The sequence below is a fragment of the Quercus lobata genome, chromosome 1 (assembly GCF_001633185.2).
Source record: "Quercus lobata isolate SW786 chromosome 1, ValleyOak3.0 Primary Assembly, whole genome shotgun sequence".
NCBI classification, from domain to species: Eukaryota; Viridiplantae; Streptophyta; class Magnoliopsida; order Fagales; family Fagaceae; genus Quercus; species Quercus lobata.
In genome coordinates this window covers 10,106,708-10,119,508 of record NC_044904.1, presented here as the reverse complement: position 1 = coordinate 10,119,508, position 12,801 = coordinate 10,106,708, and the positions used below count along the sequence as shown (strand labels likewise).

The 12,801-nt window shown below is 34.8% G+C and overlaps 1 protein-coding gene across 2 annotated transcripts; it reads left to right on the top strand.

Moving 5' to 3' along the window:
* Nucleotides 1–2,883: 2,883 nt before the first annotated feature.
* Nucleotides 2,884–10,901, top strand: LOC115977887 (peroxidase A2-like). Of its 2 annotated transcripts, none has more exons than XM_031099926.1 (4): nt 2,884–3,334; nt 4,671–4,862; nt 10,227–10,296; nt 10,410–10,901. In XM_031099926.1, exons 1-4 carry the CDS (start codon nt 3,101–3,103, stop codon nt 10,865–10,867), a joined length of 954 nt encoding a protein of 317 aa, XP_030955786.1. In that variant the 5' UTR covers nt 2,884–3,100; the 3' UTR covers nt 10,868–10,901. The 2 variants fall into 2 exon arrangements, with proteins under 2 accessions (XP_030955786.1, XP_030955778.1); XM_031099918.1 differs by lacking the exons at nt 10,227–10,296; nt 10,410–10,901 and adding exons at nt 5,632–5,797; nt 5,936–6,661 and having other exon boundaries at nt 2,908–3,334.
* Nucleotides 10,902–12,801: the final 1,900 nt, after the last annotated feature.

The window sequence follows — 12,801 nt, the reverse complement described above, 5'->3', positions numbered from 1 at the left end:
ACTCAATGAGCTTCATCCGATTACTTGAGGTGGTGGTTAATTTTGATACTAAATGTTATAAACTCATGAGTAGAATTCATCTTTGAAAACCGGCTTGCAAAGGAAGGGTGCCCTAGAGTTATATAAATACATGATTAAGCTTACACTTAATCCATGTGGGACACTAAGATTATAACATGAAACAGTATGAGAAAGACATATCCATGTTGTGTGTTGTAACCTCTATCCCTCTCAAGAATAATAATATATCAAAATATTTTGTCTATTTCAAAATAATTGATACTGAGTTTACAAGGTTTGAGAGTACCAGCTTCTGGAGAGTACTCAATAAACAAAATATATAATTTTAAAAAACATATTTTGGTATGATCCAAAAGCATGAAATGAATAGAATATAATTTTACAAAGAAACAATTCTTTCACTTTTTCAAAGATACAGCTAACCAGATGTGTAATCTAGAGATGAAATCAACCAATTGGTAGACAGATTATGTATAAACCAAATAGCAAAATCAGTTAAATTGAATAGCAAAATCATAACAGATTTATCTACAAGTTCATGATGAAAAAAACAAACTAAACCAAATCCCAACTTCATCCCCTTTCCCACAAAAAAAAAAAAAAAAAAAAAAAAAAAAAAAAAAAATATTTGTTACAGCTTGTCATACCCGCACCCCAACCCAAGAATCCCACTTTGTCTTCTATACTTCTTGAAATGCTCCTAACTATATAGAATAAAGTACCATTGATCCCTAAAACTAGCTGTATAACTCAAAGCCACGCTTATTGCCTAAAATAGCATTTGCTTTCTGCTTAAGAAGAAGGTCCACTAAGGAAGGATGCTTTCTGAATTACGAGTTACATAAAGTAAAGGTGTTTTAATAACAGTTTTTGAGGGTGAATGCAGTCCAGTTTTTGAGGTAATGATGTTGATTGTGTTAAAAAATTAAAAAGCTCCTTGATGAGAAATTTGAATTAAAGGATCTTAGTCTATGAAGCACGGGTGCGTTTCGGGACTCGGGTGCGGGTGCGGGTGCGGGTGCGGGACTCGGCAATTTTTGAAAAAATAGGGTGCGGGTGCGGCGGGACTCGGCGATTAAAAAATTATTAAAAATATTTTTATTTATATTTTCTATATATTTTTACTATAAAAATATTCTTAAAAAACACATTAATATACTTGATTCATAAAACAAAGAAAGAAGAAGGCAAAAAACACATCTGAGGTCAGAATTTCGGCTGCTCCGGCGAGTTTTAAGGCCAATTTCGGCTGATTTCGGCCGTTTCGGCCTGTTTCGGCCGTATCGGCCGTATCGGTCGCCGGCCGATACGACCCGATATGGCCGATACGGCCCGATTCTGGCCGAATCGGCCCGATTCGGCGCGAATCGAGCCGCGTCGGCGCGAATCCAGCCGATTCGGCTCGAATCCGAGAAAAAAAAAAAAAAAAAAAAACTCAGACGCGGCCGGACTCGCGGTCAACCGCGTCGGACGCCGCGTCCCGCGTCGCGCCGCGTCGGACTCGGGTGCGCCACCCTCCCAGCCGCGTCCGTGCTTTCTAGATCTTAGTTTTGATGCCGTAGAAGCTTGAAGAATACATACATGATATTCTATTGATGGGACATAAATTAAACTATTAGCTTCTGGTAGTAAACCTTGAATCTACGAGGAGTTCTCCTGAATCCACAAGAAGATAAATTGGAATCTATTGGAGAAAAAATTGACAAAATGTCTGTGTTTATTGATTATTGTCTGATCTGCCTCTGACAGCTAAACGTCTGAAACTCTAATTCATACTAATCACGTGATTAGGTGACAAAATATCGAAAATTTTCAAAAATGACAAAATTGAATTAAATGTAAAATCATAAACTACTGACCTTAAGAGTTGTTCCAAAACAAATGAGACTTTATTCTAATTTTTGAGCAAAAAATTAATAAAAAAACAAAAATTATTATAAATAGTAAAATCGCAGTTTTCAAAACATAAAAAAAGGATGAAATTCGCCATTTTCAAGTACTCATATCTGGAAGTTATTTTTTATTAACTCATTGTAATTTGTTGAATATTTTTTTTTTTTTGGTAAAAGTAATTTGTTGAATATACAAAAGCTAGAGATATTTTCAAAAAAGCTAGCAATATTATATTGTAAAAACTAAAAACTCCATCTTTAATACTCCACCGTTTAAAAATTCTACATCTTACCATAATAACAAACGGACAAAAGCAATTTATTGACTGCCAGTCTTATTTGATCTTTCAAACCCACCTAAATGGCAATATTTTATTATTTTTCCACTACCATAAAGCCAAGTCTAAACCATTACCTTTTGAATTAAATAACACAGTCCATGTAGCGTAGAAGAATAATAAGTACTAATTAGCTAGAATCCAGGGAAAGCAATTACCTGCCTGACAAACTTTTCTGATTTTTCATACGCACGTGCCTGTACGTATGGCTCTAGTGCTCACCAGCCTTATTTCCACCGACAGTATTATTTTTTTCACAAAAGTAAGAGCTGTTTGTTAGGTCATTTTAAGCAATTTTTAGATTATTTTAAACACACTAATACATATTTTGAAATATTTTTTTATTTACACGTATAGTAAAAACACTTAAACAATATTACTCAAAGTCTCCTATCAAACACCCTCCAAGTTTATAACTCAACCATTTTTACAATTTTCACCGCAATTCTCTTAGCGACAAATTGTAAATAGTAAAAAAATGAGTCCGGTCTATAATTTCACCGCTCATAAGTTACTATACAGACAAGTTCGGGCAAAATTGTGAAAATCGTTTGTGGTGCCGGCTTACTTTTTCCCACAATGAAATGCATCCCTGCATCTTATTTGATGCGACAGAATATGGAACCATCTTTTTTTATCAACTTTAGACTTTTTCAAATCCCGTGAATTTTTCCAAAGCGTGCATTGCACCTCAACTGCCAAACGTGATGGATTTCATTTTCTTTGTTTTTCACCTTAATGTAATGTTGTTTGTCACCTTATAAATAAAGGGTCACAATTTGGTTTGTTAAACACTCAAACATTGAAGCTATTCGTGTTTATTAGAGTGAAATAATATTGCAGAAAAGAATGTCTTCTTCTTCTTCTTCTTCTTCTTCTTGCTGTATGCTACTGATAGGTCTTTTATGTGTGGTTTTGATTGGAGGATCTTTGTCTCATGCCCAGCTGAGTCCAACATTCTATGATTCAACATGTCCAAACGCGTCCAACATCGTACGTGGAATCATCGCAGAGGCTTTAAAGACAGATGCTCGAATTGGCGGTAGCCTCATTAGGCTTCACTTCCATGACTGCTTTGTCAATGTATTTCTCTAACTTTTCATTAATTTTAAACCCATTAATTTGCTTTGTTTCCTCTTAAGAATTTACCTTCACAAAGTTTAACAGTAGAGAAAAAAAAAACAGTCTTTCACTCTTGCCTGTTTTAATGAGTTTAAACTCATATTACTACTCTTTTTCTTGAGAGTATGATGAAAGTGAGGCCATAAAACTTGGCGCATATATTAGCTAATTCATAGTTCTCTTTGCATGTACTTGAGTTTATTCCATTTTAGTATTTGGGTGAGTTTATTTTTATTTGCTTATTTTTTTTAAAAAAAAAGTAAGATGTACTTAGAAAAAAAAAGTCACTAAAAAGTTGTACATAAATAAAGTAAGTCTGAAAAAAAAAAAAAAAAAAAAAAAAAGCTCAAGCAAATAATGAAGGAAAAAAGTAAGGTTTTATTGCAGCACACGTCACACACCATTAATTCATCCTAGTAGAGAAAACTTAGCAGGCTTACTTCAAGATTTATTCTGAATCATATCAAATAAAGTTTTTTTATTATTATTATTTTTTTTAAATACTAACTACTTGTGGAAAGTGACCCAAACCTATCTTTCATTGAACTTTTTAATTGCACACACACCAGTCTCTCTATTTCTAAAGAGCGCCTGAGCTAGCAAACTGGCATGCATTTACCTTCTTAATTAGAAGGGGACTAATGCTATAGCTAGCTAGCTTCTCACCTTTGCCTTAAGCTTGAAAAATTATTATAAGCCAAAAGAGAAAAGAGCACTAGTGTGCTATACTAGGGAACTCTTTCAGAATATTGTCCAAAGATGTTACAATCTATCAACTTACGTCAATCTTAGCACACTCTACAAGAAATGCATCCATTACCAACAATCTAAGGGAAAAAAAAAACCATAAAGGAAGACAATTGATTAAATGAAAATGAAAGATAATTTGAAACCTTACCTTTCTATACCTTGATCCAAAAGTAGAACATATTCAAGTTTTATTGTGAAGACATTTTAGTATGTCTGGATTAGCTTTTAGCCTTAAGATTTTAAACTATTTTGTTTACGTACAAATATAAAATTCACTTTCATTAGCTTTCAACTTTTTAATTTATTTAGTTATTCATAGCTTTTAAAATTCAATTTTATTAGATACAACTAAACTTTTACCCATTTTCAGCAAATAATCAAAGAGCTAATCTAAACACAATTCTTGAAAATTTTGTGAAACAACAAAATCAAATTCTAATTATTTTCCCTCTATTTTCTTAGCAGCCAGAACATGTTGCTTTAATGGGCTTTTTACTGTTAAATTGTCTGAATTGTCTAATAAACATATGTTTTAACTTTGTTGCAGGGATGTGATGGATCACTTTTGTTGAACAACTCCGCTACCATACAAAGTGAGAAAGAGGCTCCTCCAAATAATAACTCGGCGAGGGGCTTTGGTGTTGTTGATAACATAAAGACTGCGTTGGAAACTGCTTGTCCTGCCACTGTTTCTTGCGCTGATATTCTTGCTATTGCAGCTGAAGAATCAGTTTCATTGGTATAATAACAACAAGCCCTTCTCTTTAATCTTTTCTCTTATTAACTCTTCTACTCTAGTGAAAAAACAGAAGAAGAGGAAACTAAAACTCAAAGGTTGGAGTGTAAATAAACAACATTACAAGGGGTATTTTATTGAAAATAACAAGGACTAATAATAATAATAATTAGGCCATTTTTTATAGGGTTTGAAAGAGACCTAATATCTAGGGACACAATTTATTCCGACCATATTCATACTTATTGAGATTAATTGTAAATTGTGATTGGTGTGTGAAATTTTTCATACTTATTGAGATTAATTGTAAATTGTGATTGGTGTGTGAAAAATATCACCGGTGGACATAAGTGAAAGTTATGATCGATATTAGACCAATCACAACTTATCACCTCAATAGTAAAAATATGCCTATATAACATAACCGCAAACTTTGTTTTTAAATTTATGTACATTACCTTGCTTTACATGCAATGCTAAAATAATGGCATCCCCATATGATACAGCTCAACTAGAAGGACAAGGTTGGAGGAATCTCTTTTCATTTATTCTGTGACGATTGATTCTTGCACGTTTTACTTTTAGTTAAAAAAACCTAATAAGTAAGCCACCGGATTAAAAGAAAACTTTGTCCTTCTACTAGACCCACAATATATATTACTAAAACAAAAGTGAAAAGCAAGTCCTACCTTCAACATTTGCTGACATTTTAAATAACATGTATAGTTTGCTTCACATACCAACTAAAAGTAAAAGTAATCCACGCTCACAGGCAGGAGGTCCCTCGTGGAATGTTTCACTGGGAAGAAGGGATAGCACTACAGCAAACCGAACAGCTGCTGGTCTTTTCCTTCCTGGTCCCACAGAAGCCCTTAGTGTTCTGAAAGCCAAGTTCTTAGCCGTGGGCCTCAACAGCACCGATCTTGTTGCCCTCTCTGGTAATTATTATTTATTCGCACATAAGCTTACAAATTCCAATCACAATTGATATATATAATATAATGAGTTAATAACATTGTGATGAATGTATTGCTTTTAAGTTTTGATATAAGTCGGCATGCATGATTGATTTTCAGGTGCTCACACGTTTGGACGTGCTCAATGTAGTACTTTCATCAACCGGTTATACAATTTTAGCGGCTCTGGTAATCCTGATCCAACCTTAAACACAACCTACTTATCAACTCTACAGGGAATATGCCCCCAGAATGGAAATACTACTGTTGTAACCAATCTCGACCTCACCACACCTGATGTTTTTGACAATAAGTACTTCTCTAATCTTCAATCTCTAGAGGGTCTACTCCAGAGCGATCAAGAACTATTTTCAACCACCGGGGATGAAACCGTTGCCATTGTTAACAACTTTACTGCTAATCAGACTGCCTTCTTTGCCAGCTTTGTGGTATCAATGATTAAAATGGGAAACATTAGCCCGTTAACGGGGACGGCTGGAGAGATTAGATTGAATTGTGGAAAAGTTAACAACTCTACTGGATCAGATGGTCTTCTATATAGCTCAATGTAAATAAGTGTCATGGCTAAGTCTAAGTATAAATAAAATGTGTGCTAAGTTACAATGGTAATGATGGTCAGTATGAGTGAGGCTATTTTGTTTTGAGTTGTGTTTATTGTGTAACTTGATGGATGTGTTTTTTAGTGTTGTCTTTGTTCCTTGGTGTTCTTTGAATGAATCTTTCATCTGAGCAAAAAACTTATGATGGTTGGTAGGATAAGAACATGTTATGAGGCTATTTTGTTTTGAGTTGTGTTAATTGTGTAACTTGATGGATGTTTTTTTAGTGTTGTTTTTGTTCCTTGGTGTTCTTTGAATGAATCTTTCATCCGAGCAAAAAACTTATGATGGTTGGTAGGTGTTGAGGGCCATTTGTGGAAGCCTAGACAGACAGAAAGAAAGCCCAATAATAAGGGCAACAAAGAATTGACAAAATAGATAGCAAAAAACCATTAGATTCAAGCGGTAGGAATAATGGATCACAGGCCCAACAAATAAACAAATGGGTCTTGAAGAGGCAAGTGGGCTCAAAGAAGTCAGGAAAGAAAGAAATAGTATCCCATGGGCAGTGTATGAGGTAGAAAAGCGAGAAAGGCCTGCCGTAGGCCCAAGACAATACAAACTAAGAGAGTAAGGGGTTTATGACAAGCCCATGAACCCCAAGGATGAAAATAAAGTTATTGGGCCAAGATAGCCCAATGAAGTTAGTAAAATGCCCATGGGAGTGTGGAATTGAGCAAACGGGTCGAGGAAGCCTAAAGAAAGCGATCGGGCCATGAATGCCCAAAGGAAAGCCCAAAGGGACATAGGAGCCCATAAGTAAAAGTAAAACAGTGCCCATGACAAGTCACTGAGAAAAGGAATAAACGGCTGGCCCAAAAGAGGTCCAGCAGGATTAAGTTATTACGACAGGAATAACAGTTTTACGTTGCAATAAATAAAGAAAATCAAGAGTGGACCAAAGAAATGTAAGATCCATCATCAGACAAAGCCCAGCTCTTGAATGGAGCGGGAAACCAAAGAAAAGCCCACATGAAAGGTCAGAAAACACAGACGGAGAGTCTCTAGATCACGGCAGATGCATGAGCAGTAGGCAGACTCTTGGACATATCTGAAAGGGAAGCACGCGCAAGGCCCAGACACCACCAGCCTGTACCTAGCCAATATAGGACGTGGTGGGTCCATGGGCCAGAGGTAGGAGGTAAAGGGGGTATGGTTTGGTGGTGGGGAGAGGGGAAAAGATCTATTTTGCGGTTCCTGCCCAAACCCTTTTGGGAGATACGTCCTGCTGGGATGATAGACCACCCAAAAGAAGCAAGTTTGAGGGGAAACTGTTGGGTGCATGCCTTGAGGGAAAGAGAGAGAAAGCATTTATACCGTGGTAGGAAAGAAGTGCTACGGCAGACTGAAGAACGAAACAAACCTGCCTTTGTCTGGTAAGGGTGAATGTCACACAGACTTGGTGGTCGGCAAGTACGCCCAGACCAGACAAAGGCGATTAAGGGGCAAAGTGGTAAAACATTGGTCACAGCAAGCACTATAAAAGGGGTCTTGCCGTGCCCTAAGAGAGGAACCGAAAAACAGAGTATTCTGGGAGTAAAAAGAAAAACAGAGTAAAAGAAAAGAAAAAAGATAAGAAAGAAAACAGAGAAGAAATGAGAGGAAATGGAGAAAAGAATGAGAGGTAATACAATGGGCATGCACCAGTAGGTCATTTTCCCTCTCTCCTTTTCAAATCCTGCTCTCTTCCAAAACGTAACAATGACTCCTTTTGGGCAATAACTATTCAGGTCCGACTTCCTCAAAACCATTAATCCCCACGGCAGGATCTTTTCCTAGGAGATTATTTGTATTGAGAAGAGGCGTTCTCCCCTCTTTAATTTTGTTTCAGCAGATCGAACTTAAAACTTGATTTATACCCATTCTCGATTAGTTCATATTATTTTCTTTCTCATTTTCTTTCTCTGTGAATGACATTGTCACGACTGTAATCATGTTTTATAAGTAGGGATTACCTAGCCATTTATTTAAATAGTATCTGCCTGTCATAACTCATCTGAAACAGTTCTGCTTGCCGTAAGCCTGCTCCTGGTAGACAAGGCATAAGCTTGTGCACAAACCGACCCAAATTGAGTTACAATTGGACCGGCCCCAACTCCCTTACTCAGAAACATTCGAGCCCATTACTGCATGAGATGGTCCAGCCCAACACACAATACACAAAAAAGGCCCCTATAGTAGGATAAGAACATGTTATGATTTTTTTTTTTAATTATTATTTTTTTTTGTAGTATATATCCTGATTGTTGAATTGAAACAGTCCGAAAAAGACATATCCATGTTGTGTGTTGTAACCTCTGTCCCTCTCATGAATAACAATATATCTAAATATTTTGTCTATTTCAAGATAATTGATACTGGGTTTGAGAGTACAAGCATCTGGAGAGTACTCAATCAACAAAATATATAATTTTAAACAACATATTTTGGCATGTTCCAGCAGCGTGAAATGAATAGAATAAAATTTTACAAAGAAATACTTCATTCACTTTTCAAAGATATAGCTAATCAAAGGTGTAAGTGTAATCTCGAGATGTAATCAACCAATTGGTAGAAAGATTATTTATAAACCAAATACTAATGGTATTTTCAACTCATTCATCAGTTAAATTGAATAGCAAAATCATAACAGATTTATTTGCAAGTTCATGGTGAAAACAACACACTAAACCAAATCCCAACTCCATCCCCTTTCCCACAAATACAAAAAAAAAAATACATATATATATATATATATATATATTTATATATTTGTTACAGCTTGTCATACCACCAAACCCAACCCAAGAATCCCACTTTGTCTTCTATTCTTCTTGAAACGCTCCTAACGTTTCACTATATAGAATAAAGTACCACTGATCCCTAAAACTAGCAGTATAACTCAAAGCCACGCTTATTGCCTAAAATAGAAGTTGCTTTCTGCCAAAGAAGAAGGTCCACTAAGGAAGAATGCTTTCTGAATTACGAGCTGCATAAAATAAAGGTGTTTTAAGAACTGTTTTTAAGGGTGAATACAATCCAGTTTTTGAGGTAATGATGTTGATTGTGTTGAAAAATTAAAAAGCTCCTTGTTGAGAAATTTTTTTTTTTTTTGAGGAACAAACCTTGATGAGAAATTTGGATTAAAGGATCTTGGTTATTTAAGATACTTTCTGGACCTTAAAATGGCCAGGAATGATAAAGGTATAAGTCCAAACCAGAGAAATTATGCTCTTTAGATTCTCAAAGACACAAGTTTTTTGGGTTCAAATCCATCAAAATTTCCAATGGAGCAAAACTTGAGACTTTCAAAAAAATGAAGGGAAAGTCTTAACAGACCCAAATCAGTATAGAAGGTTGATAGAAAGACTTTTGTATGAGTTGTATTTGACTTTGACAAGGTCGGACATTACTTATGCAAGGGTACGTGGAGTTACAGCTAAGCTTGGGGGCCATGGTCTTTCCAAAATTTTAAAAAATACTTTTATTTAGCTACAAAAATAGAAATTGACCTCTCCAAATATTTAAGTTAGTCCCATGATACTCTTAAAAACAATAGAATTTGTTAATTTACTTAGTAGTTATATAGACAAGGTGATTTTTATTTTCTTAAATTCATTTTTTTTTTTTTTGTATATGTTTAATATCAAACTTTTTTTTTTTTTTTTTTTTTTTTTTTTTTTTTTTTTTGTGGGGAAAACAATTGAAAAGTCAGTCATATCTTTCAACTACTGCTGACATTTCAAATAATATTATATATTGTTTGCGCGCATCACATACCAACTAAAAGTAGAACTAATCCATCCTCACAGGCAGGAGGTCCTTCGTGGAATGTTTCACTGGGAAGAAGGGATAGCACTACAGCAAACCGAACAGCTGCCGGTATTTTCCTTCCTGGTCCCACACAACCCATTGATGTTATTAGTTAATGACATTGTGATGAAAGTATTGCTTTAAGTTCTGATATAAAGTTGGCATGCATGATTGATTTTCAGGCGCTCACACGTTTGGACGCGCTCAATGTGCCCTCTTCAGCAACCGGTTATACAATTATAGCGGCACTGGTAATCCTGATCCATCCTTAAACACAACCTACTTATCAACTCTGCAGGGAATATGCCCCCAGGGTGGAGATCTCACTGTTGTGACCAATCTCGACCTCACCACACCTGATGTTTTTGACAATAAGTACTTCTCTAATCTTCAAGTTCTAGAGGGTCTACTCAATAGCGATCAAATACTATTTTCAACTACCGAGAATAATGATACCGTTGCCCTTGTTAACAACTTTACTGCTAATCAGACTGCCTTCTTTGACACCTTTGTGGTATCAATGATTAAAATGGGGAATATTAGCCCGTTAACGGGGACGGCTGGAGAGATTAGATTGAATTGTGGAAAAGTTAATGACAACTCTACTGAATCAGATGGTCTTCTATATAGCTCAATGTAAATAAGTGTTATGGCTAAGTCTAGTATGAATAAAACGTGTGCTAATTTACAATGGTAATGATGGTCAGTATGAGTGAGGCTATTTTGTATTGAGCAGTGTTAACTGTGTAACTTGATAGATGTTTTTTTAATGTTGTCTTTGTTCCTTGGGGTTCTTTGAATTAATCTTTCATATGAGCATAAATAAAATGTGTTATGATAAGTTTTATGGCTAAGTATAAATAAAATGTGTGCTAAGTGATGTTTTTTTAGTAGTATATATTATGATTGTTGAATTGAAATGTTACAAACTCCAGATTACTTGAGGTGGTGGTTAGTTTTGATACTAAATGTTATAAACTCATGAGTAGAGCTCATCTTTGAAGACCAGCTTGCAAAGGAATGGTGCCCAGGAGCTTATAAACACGTAATTAAGCTTACACTTAATCCATGTGGGACACTAGGATTATAACATGAAACAGTATGAGAAAGACATATTCATGCTATGAGTTGTAACCTTTGTCCCTCTCAAGAATAATAATATATCAAAATATTTTGTCTATTTCAAAATAATTGATACTGGGTTTACAAGGTTTGAGAGTACCAGCTTCTGGAGAGTACTCAATAAACAAAATATATAATTTAAAAAAACATATTTTGGTATGATCCAAAAGCATGAAATGAATAGAATATAATTTTACAAAGAAACACTTCATTCACTTTTCAAAGATACAGCTAGCCAAATGTGTAATCTAGAGATGAAATCAACGAATTGGTAGACAGATTATCTATAAACCAAATAGTAATGGTATTTTCAACTCATTCATCAGTTAAATTGAATAGCAAAATCATAATAGATTTATATACAAATTCATGATGAAAAAAACACACTAAACCAAATCCCAACTTCATCCCCTTTCCCACAAAATACAAAAAAATAAATATTTGTTACAGCTTGGCATACCCCCACCCACCCCAACCCAAGAATCCCACTTTGTCTTCTATACTTCTTGAAACGCTCCTAACGTTTCACTATATAGAATGAAGTACCATTGATCCCTAAAACTAGCTATAAAACTCAAAGCCATGCCTATTGCCTAAAATAGCATTTGCTTTCTGCTAAAGAAGAAGGTCCACTAAGGAAGGATGCATTCTGAATTACGAGTAAAGTTGTTTTAATAACAGTTTTAGAGGGTGAATACAATCCAGTTTTTGAGGTAATGATGTTGATTGTGTTGAAAAATTAAAAAGCTCATTGATGAGAAATTTGAATTAAAGGATCTTAGTTTTGATGTCGTAAAAGCCTGAAGAATACATACATGATACTCTCTTGATGGGACAAAAATTGGAATCCACCATAGAAAGAATTGACAAAATGTCTATGTTTATTGATTATAATCTGATTTGCCTCTAACAGCTAAACGTTTGAAACTCTAATTCATACTAATTACGCAATTAGGTGACAAAATATCAAAATTTACCAAAAATGACAAAATTGAATTAAATACAAAATCATAAATTATTGACCTTAAGTGTCGTCCCAAAACAAATGAGACCTTATTCTAATTTTTGAGCAAAAAATTATTAAGAAAACAAAAATTACTATAAACAATAAAACCGCAATTTTCATAACATAAAGGATGAAATTCGCCATTTTCAAGTACTCATATCTGGAAGTTATTTTTTATTAACTCATTGTATGTAATTTGTTGAATATACAAAAGCTAGAGATATTTTCAAAAAAGCTAGCAATATTATATTGTGAAAACTAAAAACTCCACCCTTAAAAGTTAAAACTCCACCGTAAGAAAATTCTACATCTTACCATAATAACAAACGGACAAAAGCAATTTGTTGACTGGCAGTCTTATTTGATCTTTCAAACCCACCTAAATGGCAATATTTTATTATTTTTCCACGACCATAAAGCCAAGTCTAAACCATTACCTTTTGAAT

Bases quoted from the DNA above. Each gene is read 5' to 3' on its own strand.
- LOC115977887 (XM_031099918.1), top strand. From the start codon at position 3,101: ATGTCTTCTTCTTCTTCTTCTTCTTCTTCTTGCTGTATGCTACTGATA. The intron at 3,335-4,670 runs GTATTTCTCTAA...ACTTTGTTGCAG, and splicing joins TCCATGACTGCTTTGTCAAT to GGATGTGATGGATCACTTTT. The intron at 4,863-5,631 runs GTATAATAACAA...CCACGCTCACAG, and splicing joins CTGAAGAATCAGTTTCATTG to GCAGGAGGTCCCTCGTGGAA.